This window comes from Meriones unguiculatus, chromosome 8 (assembly GCF_030254825.1).
Source record: "Meriones unguiculatus strain TT.TT164.6M chromosome 8, Bangor_MerUng_6.1, whole genome shotgun sequence".
Taxonomy (NCBI): Eukaryota; Metazoa; Chordata; class Mammalia; order Rodentia; family Muridae; genus Meriones; species Meriones unguiculatus.
Genome location: NC_083356.1, coordinates 60,520,601 through 60,541,904, shown reverse-complemented (window position 1 = coordinate 60,541,904; position 21,304 = coordinate 60,520,601). Strand labels below are relative to the sequence as shown.

At 39.4% G+C, this 21,304-nt stretch overlaps 1 protein-coding gene across 2 annotated transcripts in view; it reads left to right on the top strand.

Moving 5' to 3' along the window:
• The window catches only part of Zfpm2 (zinc finger protein, FOG family member 2), a 453,160-nt gene that overhangs the window by 101,263 nt on the left and 330,593 nt on the right, over positions 1 to 21,304 (top strand). Inside the window, exon 2 of one of the 2 annotated variants that reach the window (XM_060389513.1) lies at positions 235 to 390. The exons of the other annotated variant lie outside the window; for it this stretch is intronic. Coding sequence (XP_060245496.1) covers positions 235 to 390 — 156 coding nt within the window. The remainder of the gene's footprint in view (positions 1 to 234; positions 391 to 21,304) is intronic. 2 annotated transcript variants of the gene reach the window in all.

Here is a 21,304-nt window from a genome sequence, read left to right as displayed (position 1 = left end):
TTCAACTTTTTAAAATTTATTTTGTAAGTTTCCAGAGAAGTACTTATTATACCCTGAGCATGTTCACATCCCTTAAAACTGTTTCTCATGTAGTGTGCATGTGTGAGCCCCCTGAGATGACTTCCTGCAGTTCCCTTTCCTCGCCTCTGTAATGAAACGGCTCTGCTCAGAGGAGTTTTATTTCACAACCTTCCTAGAATGTTGTTGGTACAGTGTCCCTGATTCTCTTTCAAGGGCCACTGGAAGATGCCATTGAAGATGAGGAAGAAGAGTGTCCATCAGAGGAGGCAGAAGTCATCACGAAAGACTTTCCGATGGAGGAAAGCTTCCCCACAGAACTTGGTCCAGAAAATCTGAGCTGTGAAGAAGTGGAGTTCTTTTGTAACAAAGGTAACTGTTGATGGTGGACATAGGATGGGATTCCACCATGGAATGGCTTGAAAATTTTGTTTTGTTTTGTTTTGTTTGTTTTAAATGAACCTTGGGATGGAATAAAAGTACTGACACATAATGCAATTATCTGTTAATATGGAAGATTATTTAATAATCTCTTTTGCCATTCAAACAATTTATTTTGATAATAATATATATTTTTTGGATTCAAATAGGTTAAGACTGACCAGCCAGTTCTCTTAGTTAATGTTCTTGTTGGTTGGCCAACTAGCTACAGCAGTTTTGATGTTTATCAAGTTTCTTCTTTCAACAAGTAGTTACTGAATTCCAATAGTTTACACAGCTCTAATACTTACCATACGCACTGAGCTGTACACACAGGGTCTGGATCAGTACTTCTGAAAACTGAGTACTCTGGCTGTTTATTTTCACTGCCAACTCTGCTCATGTCAGGTTATTGCTAGAAAAAGAGATGCATGATATTTTCCTCTGTGCATCCTCTTTGGACACACACATACACATACACACAACACAGACAAACACACACACATATACACAAATACAAGCATACAGATATACACACATACATACATACAAACACATATATGTACACATGCACACACACATGCATACACATGCACACACGCATACACACATTCACACATACACAAACACATAGGCATATACACATAGATACACATACACACACATACAAACATACACACACACACAGATATATAATAATCCAAGAAGCACCTGAGACAGATCTCAGTTTATTCCTAACCTTTACTTTAATCATTACCATGACATTACCTGGCATATCTGTGGGTTTTTTTTCTCACTTTTAAAAGTAATTTTATGATCTCACATGACACAATTTATTTATTTTTTATTATTTTCACTAGTTAGTTTAGTCTCCCCAGTGGGGTAGGACTTCCATTTCTACCATATTGTCACACAGTGTCATAAGTGTTAGGGTGATCTCCTAGAATTAGGACAGCTGCTTCTGCTGATTCAGCATGAGCACATCCCAGGCAGAGAAGTGGCTGAGTGAGCCTACCTGTGTGCCTCCACCTGTGGATACTGTATGTGGGAGTGCTTGTGTAAGCATGCCATTTTCAGTCAGACTGCCTATCCCTTTAGACAGCTGGAAGAGGGGAGGCGAGTGTGCTGACTGGACTCAACAGTCTGAAAGTGAGGTTGCAGATATAATATCGTAAAGATGGCCAATGTACCCAGCTTGATGGTCACATGTATTTATGGACGAACGTTATTAAAGCTCCATTAGCACAGTGTCCTGCTGAAGGTGTCTGTGAGGAAGCCCCTCATTCCTGTCCCTCTGTCTGCAGCGCTCCAGCCATGCTGGGCTATCCCAGTGAGCCAACAGTAGATAGTGACAGGTGCTTGTCTACTAAGACAGACAAGTTTGATTAAAAACGAGAAGGTTATGGTTAAAAACCTCTTCTCCCTATACTCAGATTTCAGGCTAATTTAGTATTTCCTTTAGATATTCTGGATTCTGCATCTGTCTCTTGAAGATCTGTAAGCAACAGCTGAGGTATTGAGGTATATTGGTTTTTAAAATATATCTGACACCATCTCATTTTACTTTTTTCACAATATTTATATTTCTCTGTTTATTATAAAGTATCTATCTTATGTTACAGTATCATTAAAAAAAAAGCGAGAAAAGCCCCGGGACGAAAGGCACTCGCCCTTTCCTCTCTTTGGGCTCTTATGGTTAAAGAGTTAAGACATAAATTTAGATATTTAGTTATGTAACTAAAGTAATTAAAATAAATAAAATTAATAATTGCATTAATTAGGTCAATAGTAAATGTTATATGCATTTTTAATTTGGGGATGCTCACTACTGAATGTTTGTGTATAATAAAAGAGCTTAATAAAGTTACAACTTTAGCTAATTTGTTGGAGGCAGATGAGCAAGCAGTTTTTTGAGGACAGTATTTATGAAACAATACTATTCATTTACACTAACAAGAATCTGGACTCAGGTATTTGGGGAATTAGAAAAACAGTGACTTACAATTATTATGAATGTTAATATTTCATAGATACTTAGAAATTACTAAGATATTTTAAATGTATAACAAACAATTGTAGTAAATACTGTATAATATGTACATTATAAAACAATCCCATAATGTTCAGTTACTAAATGTCATCTGTAAGAATAAGATGTATTATTTTTATGTAAAATTTTTTACTATAAATGCCAGTCTTAATGATTCATTTTACTGTGTTCTTGTGTAATAAGAGAGAATTACATTTTTTATTCTCATAGACCATGACTCCTAGGAATTCCCCCAGAAGTCAGTTGACACTGCTGTGCAAGGCACACAAGGCTGACAGATACTGTACCCTCTCAATATACAAGGACCACAGTTATCTTTCTGGCTCACTCTCTGTCTGCCTCCCTCTCCCCTCATTCTCTCTTTGTCTCTCTTGCTCTCTGTCTTTTCCTCTCTCTCTGCTCTCTCTTGTCTCATCATCTAACTTGTGCTCTTTAAATGCAACTGAAGGAAATTATTCTCACTTGAGAAGCAGACCCTAATCACTGTGCAGAAAGTCACACCTGGCTCAGTGACACGTGCTTATGCTTCCTGTGGAGTGAAGATGGAAGAGAGGTCATCCACTAAAACAGTAGAATAAATTAAGGGCTTAAGGAAATCAGTATTGTGACTGACAAAATGGGTATGAATCCAGTGTTTCCTCTGAAACCCTGATGTCTCTGTTAGCATCTCTGATCATTTGTGACAACTCTAAAATTGTCACACTATATAAAAGAATGAATCAGATTGTTTGGAGTTTATTTGCCTGAAGGTCATTTCGTTATCAAAATCTAGCTTTGATCTAAATGGCTCCCATAGACAACATTTTTAAATAGTAGGTGGATTTCCTTGATAAACAATTGTTTGCTTAAGATCTCATACCACAAAAGAGTGAGTTGAGTATCTTAATTCTTCAAGCAACAGATACTGGCACATGTTCAGGAGAGAATAAGAAGCATATTTATGAAGTGATTGTATTTTCACTGAAATTTTAGTACTAGATTTCACATGAAAGTCATGATACGCTATTGTAGCTGTTCAGTTTTTTTAAGAATACCAGAAAAAAAAAACTTTCATTCTTTAAATATCTATGAACTGCTTACTGTAGATCAAAGCTCCTACTTTTTTGGTAGTCTATACCATGCAGGATATTTTCAACGGGGAGACTGATATTTTGCTTTTTATTGTACATTTTTCTTCATTTCACTCATATCTATTTTCCAGCTAAATGTCAAGATTTTGTACACATGTGGAATAAGTCATAACTATTAAACCTATGTGTTCCTCTAACCCATGTGTTTCAGTATTGCAAAGCGCAGTCTAGTACTGTTACATCACACAGAAGTCCCACATGCATGTTATGTCTCTTTAATATGTTACGTTCTCAGTTACCTGACTATATCTCAGAGATACCCTTGTTCCAGTTGCAGGCCTAACATTCTGCAGATGATCCCTAAGTCATATCTTGGTTTGGGTTAGCTGCGTGTTGTCCATCTTCACAAAGGAAGAGCCTTACTTACAATAAGTTGCTTTGTCTACTGGGTTGAGCCTCTGATATTTTAAACTGTTAGACAAAATGTAAAATTATGGCTCAAGTCATAACATATTTTGTCCTAAGCTGCTTGGCTTATTGCCTTCAGAGCATCTGTGACAGGAAGGAAACAAGCAAGAATTATTTCCTTGAATTTACAGATGACTAAGACATAGACACAGGGCTTATAAGTGCCACACACATTTCCTGTGGAACTGAATTATTTGCTTTAGTTATTTCATCTTCCTGTCTCTCTTTAATGTAGAAAATATGGTCATATATTCACACATGTGTAAAACTAAGCCTAGTGTTAATAATTAGTAAAAGTGGGATCCCTTACTGAAATATTTAGGTTAGCTAATGACTGAAGTGAAGGAAATATGTTTTGGGGTACATTTCAGAAATGTGTCGCAGGATGTGAGAACAGGAAGGACAGTGTCATATGGGTGTTGCTGTAATGTAGTAAGTTGCTGAGTTGTGGAAAAATATCTCCACAAACTACATGTCAAAGATAATCTGAGTTGTCAATAACAACGATCTGGAAAGTTCCTGTGAGCCTTTAGAATTTGTTCTGTGGTGTTATGGTCTCTAAAGAAGCTAAGAAATAATATAATACCATAAACCTTGTCATAGTAGGGGAGAAAACTCAACTTCTTTTCCTTCTATTTAGATATAAATAATGATTAGAAAAATTGATGGGTGATGTGCACATCTGAGGGGCATTGGGGAAGAGCAGAGTTGACAAAAAGGCTGCAAGATGGAATTCCGTGAAATAAGGAAACATATTGTGTAATGAAGGATGTTCTCTCATATTCAAAGGGTCAATAAAAGGACTATTTAGAAAGGGGAAGAATATTTTAAGCACGCTTCTGAAATGAAACACTGTAAGCTGTGTTAAGAGCATAGAATAGAAGTGCAGTTACTCAGTGTTGGAATCAGCACTAGCCCTAGAAGTAGTTAATAGGGCATTAAAGTTTAAAAAGTACACAGATTTGAGCAGGGTGTCTAGGTCCTCTCCATGCACGGTCCTTCATTGGTCCATCTCTCTCTGCAGGGGCCCCTGAGCCCAGATTTTTTGTCTCTGTTGGTCTCCTTGCAGAGTTCCTGTCTCTTCCAGGTCTTTCCATCTCCTCTTTCTTCCATGAGATTCCCTGCACTCTGCCCAAAGTTTGGCTATGAGTCCCTATCAGTGGACTAGGGGAGGAGCATAGGATGAGATAAGGGAAGGAGGGTGGGACCTGGAGAAGATAAGTGAGGGGGCTACAGCCAGGACACAAAGTTAATAAATTGTAATAAATAATAATTAAATATTTTATTTTAAAAAAGCACACAGATAGTTAATCAAGTTATCAGCAGCTTCTAGTCCTGTTCACAGATAAATTCAATGGTGCTCAACTCACACAGTAATATGTATCTACAATAACAAACAACAATCCTTTTCTGAAGAAAAAAGAAGGAGTTGATGAAAGCATCAGTCTGATACAGTGTATGGTGGGCATCACTGAGCACATGAGGGAAGGCAAGACTGGGCAGGGTGGTGGAGTGACATTATGTGTGGGGACACAATTTTGATTTCCATAAAGAGCAATGGGGAAGGTAGACTCTAAGGAGGGGGAGGGGGAGCAGCAAGCTTTAGACAGACTCACCTGTGTCCACCTGAGAGGCTCATCTTGGACAAAGCCAACAGAGGACAGCAGAGAGCCTGAGAGGGGGGACTTGCTGCTCCAGGAACTGGTGCTGGGTTCCACCACTGTGGGAGGAGCAGGGAAAGGGGTTGTGAAAGGAGGGTGGGTGCATGGGTATGGATGCTACAGAAGATGCAAAGTCAGGAGGCACCTTGCATTTGCGTAAGGAAGAACAGGCTGTAGAAAACTAAGGTGTGGGCAGGAAACTGAGACACATGCATTGGAGAAACTGTCAGGAAATACAAATCACCCAATCAGAATCATCCTTTTAGCCAAGAGCTTGATGAGACTCCATCTGTAGCTCATTAATATAAATACCACAGTAGCACCTTGTGGGTGTTTGGGAACAATCTGTGTCACCTTTCTCTTTTCTACCTTAGCAGAGTTGGGTCAGTGTTTTCTACAGATTCTCGCATCCTTGAAGAAGAAAAACAAAGGGTAGGAAGCCAGTAAATTGGAACAAATTGGAGCAGGTTTCAGGTTTCATTACTATGTTTAAGGAGATGCCTGCTAGACCCATTGAGCTGTCCCTCCCCTTTCCTTTTTCTCCTATCAGAGATGTCCCTCCCATCTCCCCCTTTTCTCTATCAGAGCTGTCTCTCTCCTCTCCCCCTCTCCTTTATCAGCTTTTGTAGTTTTGTTTAAAAGTAAGTAAGAATGTAAAAGCTGTATCTTTTCCTTGGATTTTATATAAAAACCTAAGCCTAGATTATTCACATCGCTCTTTCCTACCTGCCCTCAAACATGTGGGGTTTCTGATTGTTTTCAGCTGCTTCTCATCTCAGACAATTTATGTTACTTTGTCTTTTAGATTTTTCTCTTTTTCTTTTCTTTTTTTTTTCTTCATTTTCTCAGTGAAGAAGTCTATTTCTATGTTCTCCTCAGTTGCATTCTTTCCCTGCTTGGCCGTGGCTTTTCTGAAGCGTAACTGCCTTCTCAGATGCCAGGTAACAGAACCCGAATCTGCAGAAGGCAGGTTGGCTGTAATCACTTTCAGCACAATAAGGACAGGGATATTTAGAGACAAAGTTCTTCCTTTTTTCTTAACAGGATTAAGAAGCTCAGCTCCTTAAATTCTTGCATATAACATTGACATTTCCAGGGTGTGTTCGGACTAGGGAGTTCAAAGAGAAGGAGTGAAAGAGAAAAGCCAATATGACTTTGTTTTTTCCTTGCTGGAGGAGCTGTTTGTGCAAATCGCCTATAAGCTTATTGACCTGAATCTTTGACTCCTTGTTTTTCCTGGATTTGGCTGGAGTGGAGACACTGATGGAGTGCTGATAGGGCTGATTGAACAGCCCCCAGCTTTGCTTGGCATGGACCTGGCTTCCCTTCTCCACCACCTCCCTCCCTTCACATGACATTACTGTTCCTTGGCAAACCTTAGGTTTTCCTGGGCCCAGTTCTCCTTCAAATTTTGCTGTAATGCATTTTAAAATCACTGTTTTTCTTGCAAAAGCTATCCCTCAGTGAGAACTGAAAAGTCATGTTTTCTTGAGGAACAAGAAATAGAGTCTGTCCTACTTGTGTTTTTAATCTCATGATACACAGTACACCTGTGACTTCGTGTTGTCATTCTTTCATAGCTGTGTTAAAAATCTCCACATCATGGTTATCACTTGGAATTGGGGAGAACTTTTTAAATGACGATTATTGGGAAGATGGGCATTTCAACAAACCCCATAGTTACAAGAGAAGAAAGGGGCAGGGTTTTGTTGGAATTCTTTGGTAAAACCAGATGACTTAGTTTTTTCTTTGACTTAGTGTTCCAAATATAGGTGCAAAATAAAGCTTTGTTTATGTAACTAATCTCAGACCCTAGCTCAAGACAAAAATTCAGCAGAGTGAAAAATGATTGATTGTCTCCATTATATGAAGTGGTACACACACGGCGGTGTTTATAAGAGTATTTATAGGTGGTCTGTAGAGGATATTGTACGTATGATGACGTATCCTATCCTTTGCAAATGACAAGCTCCGTGCATTTTTCTTTTTGTGAAATGGATACCAGCATTGTGCATGTGCAATCTTCTAAAGTTCTTTTGCAAAATAAATCGGAACTTAGTAAGACATGTGATTGATATTCATTCTGTTTGAATTTCTGATATACTATCATAATAAAGTATATTTCTTTATGTCCAGCTAAGTGGATAAGGCTTGCTCCCTTTTAATGAATGACGTGCTTATTTTAAATAAGCAATATGTGTGTAACAGTTGAAGTGAAAATTACTATAAAGACCATTTTCTTATAATTTAGAAAATATTTTCATTGGTATAGTAAGGCTTTTGAAAAAGCAAGAAGCTCTATTGACTTGTAAGATTTATTTAGGTTTGTTGTTTGTTCTGAATGTTAAAAGTCATATGAAGAAAAATCTGTTTAATCATCTTGTGTTTTATTTATATAAAATTAACTATCTGGATATTAGGAGACACCTGCATTATTGATTGTCTCTTTCAGTTTTAATCTAGATATTGAATTATTTAATCATTAAATTTAGCTGGATAATATAAAAGAACCTTCTATTTGTAAGCCCATTTTAATTTCTTCATTTTATTGGTGATATTTAGGCTGAAGGAACATTCACTGTTTTTCAAAGTGTTTTTAATCAAATCGTGATTATATTTAAAGTCTGTTTATCTCAGTGTTTTTCCTTTCATTTTTATTTGAGTAGCATCTTCATGTTTGCCTAGCATTTATATATAATAACAGTATTTATTTTTCTATTTCAAAAAAAGTATGAGTTATTTTGACAATGCCTGGGTAGCCAATTTACTTTAACAATATGAATTAAGTTGGTTCACACTCCTGAATGTTAACTGTTGATCGCATCAGGATTTAGGAGAAAATGTTCACACCATAGGAAGCATTTCCAGGAAGTAGCAGCGTCTCCCCTGCTTTAAACACCACAAGTGATCTCCAAACAGTTTCATCATTCTGCCCTACCATTTAGTAAATTTAAGTCAAATAGGTTTCAAAGCTCTTAATCTTCTCACATAAAATTTGCATTTTCTTGTTAGTATGTAAAACTCTCTCAATGTTTTTGTTATCACTTGAGAAGCAACAGGCAGTATTAGGCATTTGCCCATCTGTTACCTGATGGGATAATCTTTATCTCTGGTAGCCCTAAACATAGAAAGTGGAGAGGAAAATGTAGAAAGCTGTGATATGATGAATTTAATTATAGTAATAAAGTCAGTCACTTTTTGTTGTTCTTAAAAAGTCAAATAAAAATAGCTAGATGTGTTGTACCAATAGATGCTTATAATGAATGCAGATTGCTGCCTCAGCACTTTTCTTTTTGAGATTAGACAGATCAGCATTGACACTATGCACCAATTATAATAAGCATAATAATGATAATAACAACCTTCATTTTCTGTTTGTCCCTGAAAGTCAGCAATCTTGTCCTATGCATACCATTTCCAATCAGCTTATTGTCTTGTAGAGCAGATATCATTTTTACTTTAACTTCCATAGGTTTGTTACCTTGGTCAAAGTCACAGAACTGTTAATACCACATTAAAATGAGGAGGGCAATGAAGATGGCTCAATGGATAGAGCCTCTGTAGCCTAAGTGTGAGGACCAGACTTTGGATCCCCAGAACTCACAAACATCCTGCAGGAATGGAGACAACCACTAATTCCAGGATTTGGGAAGCAGAGGCTGGAAGGAGAGCCCTCGCCACTGGTTGGCTAGCTATAGCTTCCCCAACTGGCAGGCTCAGGGTCAGATGAGAAACCTTGCCTCAGCACATAAAGTGGGGAGCGGCTGACAAAGACACCTAGTGACAACTTCTGGCCTCTTCACGTATGAGCACAAATGTGCATGTACATCCAGACGCACATTCATTTGCACATTTATGAGCACCCATGAATGCACATTCCACACATATATAAAAAGAGAGCCTGATCATGATGGCTAACACATGCCAATTCCCTATATCCAGGAAGCTGAGGTGAGAGGACTTCGTGCAGTTGAGGCTAGCCTGGACTACAGTATGGGACTCAATCTCCTAGACAGTAAGAAATGTAATCCAAAAATAAAAATAGAAATGAAGCAGAGGGTATCGGAGTTTAATAAAATTAGGAAAATACTGTTCTGGTATCTATTATTAAATAATTCTTTTAGGAGGAGATAAAAACATCTGAAGAAGTCTAAACCTTACATTCACAAGATATTTTTAAATGGGCTTTCTCAAAAGCCAACAAAACAACAACAGCAATAAAACTCTTACAAGATCCACCAGAGGGGGGTGGGAAACATGGAGTTTTACAAAAACCAAAAAATAAAAAAAAATAATAACAAGAATAAAAGTAAAAGAGTGAGAAATGTGCTTAAAATATCCCTGTCATTTAGTGCCTCTTTAAATGCTTAATAGGAGAAAAACAGTTTTCAGTACATAGAAAGGGTGTGTTAGTGATGTAAGGGCTATATTGAAAGTCCTTTTGACCAATTAGACTTAATGAATAGTTATGTCACCTCTCATGGTAGCATAAATAGGCCACACTTTCTCACTGCCTGATGGTGTGCTCTTGTTTTCATGCAATTTTGAAGGAACAGGGACACAACCAGAGTGTGTGGAGTTGGGCTGAAGCCAATAATAAATGACTGGGGTGTTTACAAGTCCATCATGACTATTTGAATAGAAATTTCAGCTCCATGGAAATGTTTGCAAATTGAACTCTTTAAAAAAGTTTGACCTTAACACAAAATAAACCTAAGTAAAAAGCAGAGAAAGGAAGGAAGGAAGAGAGGGAGAGGGCATTGTTTGCAAGCAGAGCTCTGGGCACTGTGAAAACTTTTTCACTTTTCTGAAGGAAGTGCAGTGCAGCAGATGGTCAGAGTGGAAGTGAGATAAACACAGGAACTGGAAAAGCAAGCAATACATTCTAACAGGTTCTCTATCAACGATCTGGAGGGGAGAGAGATTAGACAAGGAACTCTTCGGAAGCCTGACAGTGGCTGTATCTTACCAAGTCTTATGCACATGGCAGAGATGGAAAGGAGTGCTGCAGACAGTAGCCTGTGATTATATTTTTCTGACAGTGAGAAGGTAAGATCTTTTATAAGGATTAAAGGCATCAATTTATCAAGGGAGAAATCACCAGCTGAGACACACAAGAGCATCCTCCACCCCGCCCAATGGTCTGACAATGAGATTTGATGCTATTTCTATTGTTGCACTGGGATTAGCATATGGCTCTCTACTTGGGGGTCTTGGACAAACTTCTAGGGGTTTGGTTTTGCAAACTATATTCCAAGCAGGCTAACCAACATTGAGAATCCAGATTACCTGATTTTGGTATGTGAACTGGATGTGTATAAATGGCTTTAATGCCTATTTTAGATGCAGAAGAAAGGTTATATAAAGAATATTTTACCTCTTAGAATAGAGGAAGGAAGGCCTTTGCTTAACGAAAACAAAGCAATGCACATACCACGTGGACAGTGTGAAGCTGGCTTAGTGATGGGGGATTCCCCAGCCTGCATCTGTGTGCTTTACTTGTTACACATCCCTGTGCTCTGTCCTGGAGGCTGACAGCTGTGGAGAACACCAGCATACAGTCATTCTTTTTTCCTTTTCATTCATTCTTCTCTCATACAATACATCTAGACCACATCATCGCCTTACTCCACTCGTCCTAGTTCCACCCCTGACCTCCCCTCTCTCCCAGGTCTACTCTTCTGTTTCCCTTTTGGAAAGGACAGGCCTCCAAGGGATGTCAACCAAACATGGCATAACAAGATGCAATAAAACTAGGCACAAGCCCTCATATCAAGGCTGGATGAGGTAATCCAGTAGGAGCAAAGGGGTGCCAAGAGTGGGCAAAGGAATCTAAGTCACCCCCACTCCCACTGTTAGGAGTCCCACAAAAATCCCAAGCTAAACAATCACAACATTTATGCAGACGACCTAGCACTGACCCATACAGGCTCTGTGATTGCTACTACAGTCTCTTGAGCCCAAGTGAGCCATGTTTAGTTGAGTCTTTGGCCTGTGGTCTTCTCATGTCCTTGATCCCTCTAGTCTTCCTCCCCGTGGAGCTCTGCCTAATGCTTCACAGTAGGTCTCTGGATCTATTCCCATTGGCTGCTGGGGGACACCTCTCTGGTGGGTGATTGGGCAGGGCATCTATCTATGAGTATGTGAGTATAGCAGAATATCATGAAGGATCATTCCATTGACTCGCTGACCTTTTGGGGGGTGGGGAAGTCATGTTTGGTTCTATCCTAGGTCTCTATGCCATCTACCTTTGGGTTCCTGGCTGTCCAGACATTGTGGGCTATGGGCTCCATTTCCTGGTGTGGGCCTCAAGTTAGATCAGCCATTGGCTGGCCACTCCCACCAGCCCTGAGCCCCAGTTGTTCCAGAACGTCTTGCAGGCCAGACAAGTTGGAGGTTGAAGGTTTTGTGGCTGGGTTGGTGTCCCCGTCCCTCTGTTGGAAACCTAGCCTGGTTACAGAGGTGGTCAGTCCAGGCTCCACATTTCCGTTACTAGGAGTCCTCAATGGGGTCACCCTCATAGGTTTCAGGAAGTTTCTACGCTAGTAGGTTTCTGCATCACCCTCCAACTGCCCCCCAATTCTAATCATGAGTAGAAAAATGATCATGTATAGTCGTTCTTAATAAGAAACAAAAATTCTATACCAGTGTGTATAGTAAGACAAAACATAGTTTGCATTCTAAGGAAAACCCATATTACAAAGAATGATGTGTTTTCTCTACAATACAAACAGTTATGTTGAGGCATTTAAGGTCACTCCAACATAGCAGATCATTAATGAAAATACATTTTGGAAATTGTGTATTAGGCATGTTATGTTCATATTTCACATGGCCAAACAGATAATACAGGTACTCATTCTCCTTTGTAGTTAATTTTACAATTGTTTAATTAGTTTTATATCAAATAATAGACCCAGAACAGTTCAAAATAGTGTTAAACAAACCCGAAATTTGAATACTTTAAATAAATGTTGGATATCGCTTCAGAATTCTGGAGCTGGTCTGCCGACAGTCTGACGATGGTGTCTGAATTCCTGAACACTCTAGGCAGACCTGTGAATTTAACCAGAAAGGGGGTTCTGGCCCTCACTGCTCAAAGGCCTGTTTCCTCTGAGACTAAGGAGGCTTTAGCTTCAGAGCCCTCAGGTAACCCAGACAGGAACTTTCCTGTAATTGTCAATTTATGTGTTTTTTTTAAATCTTTTCTTTTCAAAATTTTTTATTAATTACAGTTTATTCACGTTGTATCCCAGCTATAGCTCCCTCCCTCATCTCCTCCCATGCCCCTCTCCTAGTCCACTGATAGAGGAGGTCCTCCCCTTCCCTCTGACCCTAGCCTATCAGGTCTCATGAGGACTGGCTGCATTGTCTTCCTCTGAGGCCTGGTAAGGATGCTCCCCGCTGAGGGGGAGATGATGTTCTTAGTGAGGTCTCCTATAGTGTCAGGCCCCGCAGGACCCCATCAACCCATTCACAAACACAGGTAAATTAACAGCAGTCAGCAGTGGTCAAGAATATTAAGTTTGGCTTTAGGTTTCAGTAAGATTCTTAACATGTTAATTTATATTAGATACCGAAAGCCAAATTTGAATAAACTCTTAAAGTCTAAAGAATCCCCCAGAGTTGGGAAGAGCCCGGCTTTTAAAGTACTGTGAGCAGAGAGTTCCCCCCATTCCCGACTACCTGGGAGGTGTTATGCATACTGGCTGTGTTTTCCTGGTGTTTTCACCAGGAGCCAAGCTTCTCTTGGTACTGAGGCTGGAGGGGATGTGGGAGGTCTCGGCCCTAAATGGAACATCAATGGGTCTTGTGATAACCTGTTTGGGGCAATCTTTGGAGTTGAGAGCTAGATGTGAAGCTGAGGAAAGGAAATCTTACATGACCTGGTGTTTTCAGGAACGTCATTAGGCCCAGGTTTCCCTGGGAGAACAAACTCCTGGAAGCAGCCACCAAACCGGTGACTTATGTGCCAAGGTCCAGACCGAATCCCTTAATATCACATTCAGACACACTCGTTCTTCAGGTGACTGCAGGTCCGGATCTCCTTTCCTCCTCCTGCTGAGAGTACCTCCACTTAAAATGCACAGTTTGGATTTGCTTTGCTTGTTTGTTGGAATAATGAATGGCTCAAAATACAGTGTCAGTACCAGGCAGATAGCTCAGAAGGTAAAAACACTTGCCATCACTCTTGACTACTTGAGTTTGATCTCCGGAACACACATAATTGAAGAAAAATAACACCAGCAAGTTGCTCTCTGATTGAAACATACTTGCAGTGGTACACACACACACACATACATACATACATACATACATACACATTCACACAGACATACACACACAAAACACATGCACACACAAAGAGAAAGAGAGAGAGAGAGCATACACACACATGCATTGAATAAGTGCAAAGCAAGCCAGCCCAGTGCTAATGAAAACATAAAGAATCCAAATGTTTCCAGATCTGATATATTCTTCATTGAATTCCTGCTGTTTCAGGCATTGTGAGACATTGTGAGATACCAAGGTGAGTCTACTCGCTTAGCAGCAGACATTATTAACATGATGGTAAAAGGTAGTCTGATCTAGTGAAGAAGTAGGAGGAATTGTCTTTAATAATGTGGCATTGGAGATGAAATCAAATTCTGTGTAGTCACTAAGTTTGTAAGAAAGAACTGACTTCCAGGCTTAAGAAAGAGAGTGGGTAACAAGAGCCTGGTAAATGTAGAGAGAGCAATGAGGATTGTTTATACTTAACTCCAGAGATGAGAATGCGTGTCAGAGGCCCAGGAAGTGCAATGAATAATGATAAGCTTAAGGACAAGGAAATAATCAGAGGGAGAGAGACAGAGAGTGACAGACAGAGAGAAAGAGGAGGAGAGGGAGAGGAGAGGAGAGGAGGGGAGGGGAGGGGAGGGGAGGGGAGGGGAGGGGAGGGGAGAGGAGAGGGAGAGGGGAGGGGAGGGGAGGAGAGGGGAGGGGAGAGGAAGGGAGAGGAGAGGGAGAGGAGAGGAGAGGGGAGGGGAGGGGAGGGGAGAGGAAGGGAGAGGAGAGGGACAGGAGAGGAGAGGGGAGGGGAGGGGAGGGGAGAGGAGGGGAGGGGAGGGGAGGGGAGGGGAGGGGAGGGGAGAGGAGAGGGAGAGGGGAGGGGAGGGGAGGGGAGGGGAGGGGAGGGGAGAGGAAAGGAGAGGAGAGGGAGAGGAGAGGGAGAGGAGAGGGAGAGGAGAGGGAGGGGAGAGGGAGAGGAGAGGGAGGGGAGGGGAGGGGAGAGGGAGAGGAGAGGGAGAGGAGAGGGAGAGGAGAGGGAGAGGAGAGGGAGAGGAGAGGGAGAGGGAGAGGAGAGGGAGAGGAGAGGGAGAGGAGAGGGAGAGGAGAGGGAGAAGAGAGGGAGAGGAGAGGGAGAGGAGAGGAAAGGAGAGGAGAGGAGGAGAGGAGAGGGAAATGCATAACTGGAAATCTGAGGTATTAAATGCCAGCTAGATGGAGCAGTAGGTAAAGGCACATACTGCCAGGCCTGAGATCCCATGTGTTATTTCCAGAACCTACACAGACAAAAGGGAAAGCAACTCTTCTAAGTTGTCCTCTGACCTCCACAGGGACACTGTCCTATGCATGCGCCCCCACACACATACATGTGGGTTCCCCAGAACCCACATGGTAGAAGGAAAGAGCCAACTTCTCTAAGCTGTTCTCTGACATCTGCTGGTACCCTGTCCTATGCATGTGTCCACACATGTGTACACACAACTAGAAAAATATATAAATCAATAAAATGAAAAATAGATCTTAATCTAGTTTCCCTTAAGCCATATGATAGAGATAAAAGAGATAAGGGATAAAAAGAGATAAGTAAAAAAAAAATTCCAACAAGAACAAACTAGGCTTATTGACATTAATAAATGATATCCCTTATATTTTAAAAATAAATTTACTCTATCTTTCGTGTCCATGTGAATATATGCACATGCACATATGTGTAGTGTGTGTGCCTCTGCATGTATAGCTGCGAGATGTTAACTCTTTCCTTAGACCAGGAATTTGGGGATTTTTGCTATGTCTTTGTGTGCAGAGATCTGCGTTCCAGTCCATGTGACTGTCCAGCAAGCACTCCTAACCATTGCCTAACTTTTAAGCCCATAATTTCATTGTGGTTTTTATTTGCTTGTTTGTTTTTTGTTGTTGTTGTTTTGTTGTGTGTTTTTTTTTTTTTTGTAAGCCCTAATTTTGATCTCTGAAAATCATCTTCTATGATGCTGCTGGAATTAATGCTCTGTCTTTTGTAGCTGTGGTCTCTGTGAACACACGTTAGCTACGCGTTCTGTGTCAGTCGTCACGTTGAGAGGTGTGGTTTGAGGAAGAGCTACATTGGCGAACATAGTGTAGCAACGGAAGACCGGTGACATGTGTGTTTAGCGCATCCCTTAAGATACCAGGGCAGGCCTGTCCCTGTGGGCGGAAGTGTCCTATTAAAAACCAAAGAGTAAATATTGAGGATGTATGGAACGTGGTATTCAAACACTATCACTTTCTCATAACAGTAGGTTCCATGGGTTTTGTAGACTGGTGGCTTGTTGGAGGGACAGTTTCAAAGTTAAAATCTGTCCTTGCTTTTTTGTTGTTATTGTTCATAGTAATGATGACTTTCTGAAGATACTGGTGAGCTTGAAACTTAAAGACAACAAACTAAAGGCTAAAGGAACAGAGCTCAGTTGGCGGCCCAGTCCAGACCCTAAGAGACATCTGCCATGAAGTCTCTAGTATTTGTGAGTCTTAAGACCTGTGAAACCGGCTGACACAGTTGCAAACAGCCATCCAGTCTGCAGGCCTCAGCAACACTGTCTCCTCTTTGGAATGGGAAATGCCTCGTTTGTGTAGGATCTCTGAATACACTGATGCTAGTTGTCATAAGGGTTTTGTTTTAGTGGCAAGAGGAGAAAAGACAATGTAAATTATTTAAGTATGAATTTTGAAGGATATTCATTTCAGAAACATTTTAAAGTAAGTTCTCAGGGTTGGAGAGATGACTCAGTGGTTATGGCCACTTATGTGCTTGTGAAGACACAGACTGAGAGCCCAGCAATCGTGTGGGGGGCGGCCCACCATCCTCTGTGGTGCTGCACAGGCACACATACAGGTGAAACATGCATTCTCGTAAAATAAAAGCAAATGATTTTAAAAGTATAAAGTAAACCTTTCCCACCACACCTGATTAGTTAATTCCTTTCCTTAGTATGGGTAGTAATGAGAAATAAAGATTCCTGAGTGGTGTTCTGTTGGGTTACTTTCTCTTATTTGGAAATTTTTCTTATGCTTGGAATTCTAAGAAAACTTGAGAACTGAGATAAATGCTTTCACCGGGGAGATAACCGTGAAGGTTGAAGCAACCCTGAATACTCCAGGACAGTGGTTCTTAACTTTTAGAGTCCTGAGGCCCTTTATGTAATGCAGTTCCTCATGTAGAGACGAGCCCTATCCATAAAATTATTTTTATTGCTACTTATAACTGTAACTGTTATGAACCATAATGTAAAGGTCTGTGTTTTCTGATGGCAACCCACATGTTGATAACCACTTCTCCAGAAGGACTACACATCACTATTTCTCCCTAACTCATCAAAACTTTAATTGTGAATTAGTGTTTTCAATAATTTCCCTTGCCAGCCATAATAAGATATTTCAGACTGTAGTATCCACTTACTGACTACAAACATTATTAGTTTTTTTTTCTTGAAATAATATATTTACCCCTGAACTGTTATGGATATTTTCAGGATTTTCACATTAGGTTATAAAAAAATGTAACCACATAATAAAATGCATTTCTACCATTACTTAACTTTTTATGTTCTGGAGTCTGAGGAGGCTTCACAAGAAAATGAAACACTAAATATGAAAACCCCAAGTAAAGTGACGAGGAGATGACTTGCATATTTGAAAGTAGTTGTATTTTATATGTAACTGTCTTGGAAATAGCAGGGGTTCAGAAGGGAAACTGAGTCAGATGCTGTGATGGCTGCCACACATGCATTGGGTGATAAATTTCAAGCAGCTCAAGCGTGTAGAGAGCCCCTTAGTTATTGCTCTAACTGGGGTATTGTCTGTCTCGTCTATTTTGTTTCTCTGTACATGTCTCTCTATATAGTTTGGTAATAAACACTCACTATTCCTGAATAGTCAGTAACTAAGCAAGTGTTTCCAGCCAAACCATATTACTGCCAGGCACTGCACGCACAAACCCTGTGTTAAACTTTAATGTCCTCGTCCTTCAGTGTAAGCTGCAGTTTTCTGTTTTTGACTCCTACAGTCCTTTAACCAAAGCTATCTTGTCTGATGATAAAACCATAAGTGTATGAAGCTCACACATTTTTCATCTCTTTTATGACCTTATCTTTCATGAGCGGCTTCTGTGAAGGTATCCTAACTATAGGAAGCTCCTGGAAAACATATGTGATATCTCTCCTCTGATAAGCAGTTGTGAACAAGAAAGTAGATCTGTCATTTCTGAACTGTTCATTGTTAAAAAATACTTTGATGATTTAGCTGATTGCAAAATACATTATAGGGATGACTAACGGCTCCAGGAACACTCCTAGTCAAGAAAGTTCAATAGTCATATTGTAAGAATTTCTTTAAGAGGTTAATATTGACAGGAACTACATGGATTAAAAGAGCAGGGTTGAGAACTGCCGTCTGCTGGCATGACTGCTTTCAAAACACTGCTGCTGTTTGGGGCTGAGAATATGATTGTCTCAGAACACAGCAAATCTCTAATTCTGACAGCCGTGTTTAACGCTGAGTGAAAAGGTGTTTGTTTTCAGTTTTGAAATTATTTTTGTTTGGTGAGGAAAGCCACTGCCTTTCCCACCTTGTCAACAATACCTAATGCGTTATTTAAAGGCACTGCTTCCTGTGTTTCAAAGACTGTATTTTAGTACATTTTCCCACATCATTTATGTTGTGCATTATATTGCTCAATAACACCTTCAATTTTCTTCTGTAGGACTCACATTGATTTTGAAAACTAGACTAAGAAAAATGGAAGGGCTCTCAATGCACTTATATCTTTTAAAAGAGCAACAAAAGCATTTAATCTTGCAGTAGAAAGCCATTAACTCCATAGCTATAATTTCAGAAATATTACAGATTTTGTTACTGCTTGGCATTTATTCAGTTTCGTTCTTTTATGAATCACTCTCAGGGTAGATGTCGTGGTTCTTACATTAAGTATGTTTGTGCTTTGCTGAAAATAGGCTGAACTGTCTATTCATAGGTGTATGAATACAGAATTCAGAGAGTAAATGAGAGGATGTCAAATGCATACACATCTCCTCTGTCACTCTTTTCTGACATCCATTTCCTTACTCCTTTCCTTTTCCTACCACTGAAGCTTTTGGTGCAGTGTATTAGCAAACTTGTCATTATTATCTTGGCTAGTAATTATTCATGGCATTTGTCCTAAGCTACTCCATTGCCCTGATTTCAAACACAGGATAATAAAAAATGGACTGAGAAAAAGATAGCCAAGGAGGTGAGTTCCATTCAAATCAAGAAGCTAGAGTTGGGTTAATATCAAAATAAAATTCTATTTATAAATTTTCTATGAGAATAAAATACTGAAAGGAAAGAAGCAAGTGTCTATTATGAGTGAAAAAATGGTGTTTCTTAAGAATACTTCAGAGATTTCATATTTGATTAAATTATTTTTAATCATTTCATTTTTCATTAGTAAAAAGATTAAAAATGAATTAGGTAAAAAACATTACCATAAAAATGAGAACTAGTTTCCTCAGATAAAGTTAGAAGATGAAAGGTCCAAAAGTTGAAAAATGTGACATATTTTAGTTATTAAATAGAAATAATGTGCTGAAAGCAATTAATTAGCAAATGTAATGATACTGCAGTAGGTTATGGCAAAATGAATGAGACAAAAATCTAATTTCCTAACTGGTCAGTGAGCAATGGTTATTGATCAAGCATCTATGTGTAGTTGATTTTATTAAGTGCTAAGTAAAATAGAAAACCTTAAAAAGTAATGATTAAAGAGATTAAGTCTATTAAACCTTTCATGTTAGTGCATAAGCATAATTAGGAAACTGGACTTAATACGAGAAGGAGAAAGAGACTCTTGGACCGTATCTTGCAGCCTTTGTGGCTTGTCATGTAGGTGATGTCTGCCAAGCTTTGTTGTTGCTCTTGGTGGTAAGGACCAGACCCAGGGCCTCGTTTGGGCTAAGCAGACACTCTACTTCTGAGCTGAGACTGGAGACCCAAGATTGTATTCTTATACATTAAAGTATGATCTTTAGCACCACAAAAACAAGAAATCAAGTCTTGTCTCAGATAGCTTTCCGTGTCTGGGGATCCTCTCACATCTCCATCCTTTGGTTTGTTTTTCTGAAGTTTAGGATACTAATTCTGGACAGCTGATAAGACAATGTTAACAAAGCATGTAAAAGAGAACATAATGAAAGCAGGGCTCTAGACGTGATGGCCTTGTTGAGGTTCAATATAGAATCTGACTTTATGTAAAATTTAGACTCTCAATAATATTTATGAATTCAACTTTTGTCTCATGGAAGATATGAAAATCAATACAAAGTAAATAGTGACCCATTTTATTTTTTATATTCACATGTATCATGTTAGGTGGGATCTCATAATCATATTCTCTGTTTTGTATTCCTTTTTTTAGAAAACAAAATTAATAAGATTATTTCCTTGAGATTTTAATCTACTACTCCATCTCAGATTCACTTTTAAAATTCTATCTATCTATCTATCTATCTATCTATCTATCTATCTATCTATCTATCTATCTCTATGTATTCACTTTGTATCTGTGCTACAGACCCCTCCCTCATCTCCTCCCAGTCCTACCCACCCTCCTACTTCTCTCCCTATGCTGTTTCCCTAATCCACTGATAAGAGAGGTCCTCCTCTCTTTCTATCTGATCCTAGCTATCAGGTCTCATCAAGGCTGATTCCATTGTCTTCCTCTGTGTCCTGGTGAAGCTGTATCGCCAGAGGGAGGTGATCAAAGAGGCATCTGCTGAGTTCATGTCAGAGACAGACCCTGTACCCCTTACTAGGGTACCCACTTGGAAACTAGATGTACTTTTCCTAATGATATATGTAGTATAGCTATTGAGTTTTTTTAATAGTCAAGATAGGTGCTAAATATTCTGGAATACTTTAAATGGTGTATAATCAGCTAGTTTTCACAGTGGCTCTATAAATACTCATATTAGTTCAAATATAATGTGCTTTATAACAAAACAAAGCAGATCACTCAAAAACCAGAGCTATCAATACTAAGCATTGCTCCAGATGTTGGGGCAACCTAAACGGTAGTATTACAGTTTTGATTTGGCAGTTAAGTGGCATTTAATGAAAACACTTAGGTATTTGAAAATATAAACTCATTCAATCCCTTAGTAAGTTAAATTAAAATGTTTTCATGTTCAGCAGTTTAATAATGTTTTCAATAAATACCTGCTCATATTTTCCGTCATCCTGGTATTTCTTTACCTACTAGATGTGAAATGATCATGGAATAGTTTGTCTTGTGCTGAATTAGACAATGGCTTTTTTCATTTAAAAGTTACAGAGAAGAA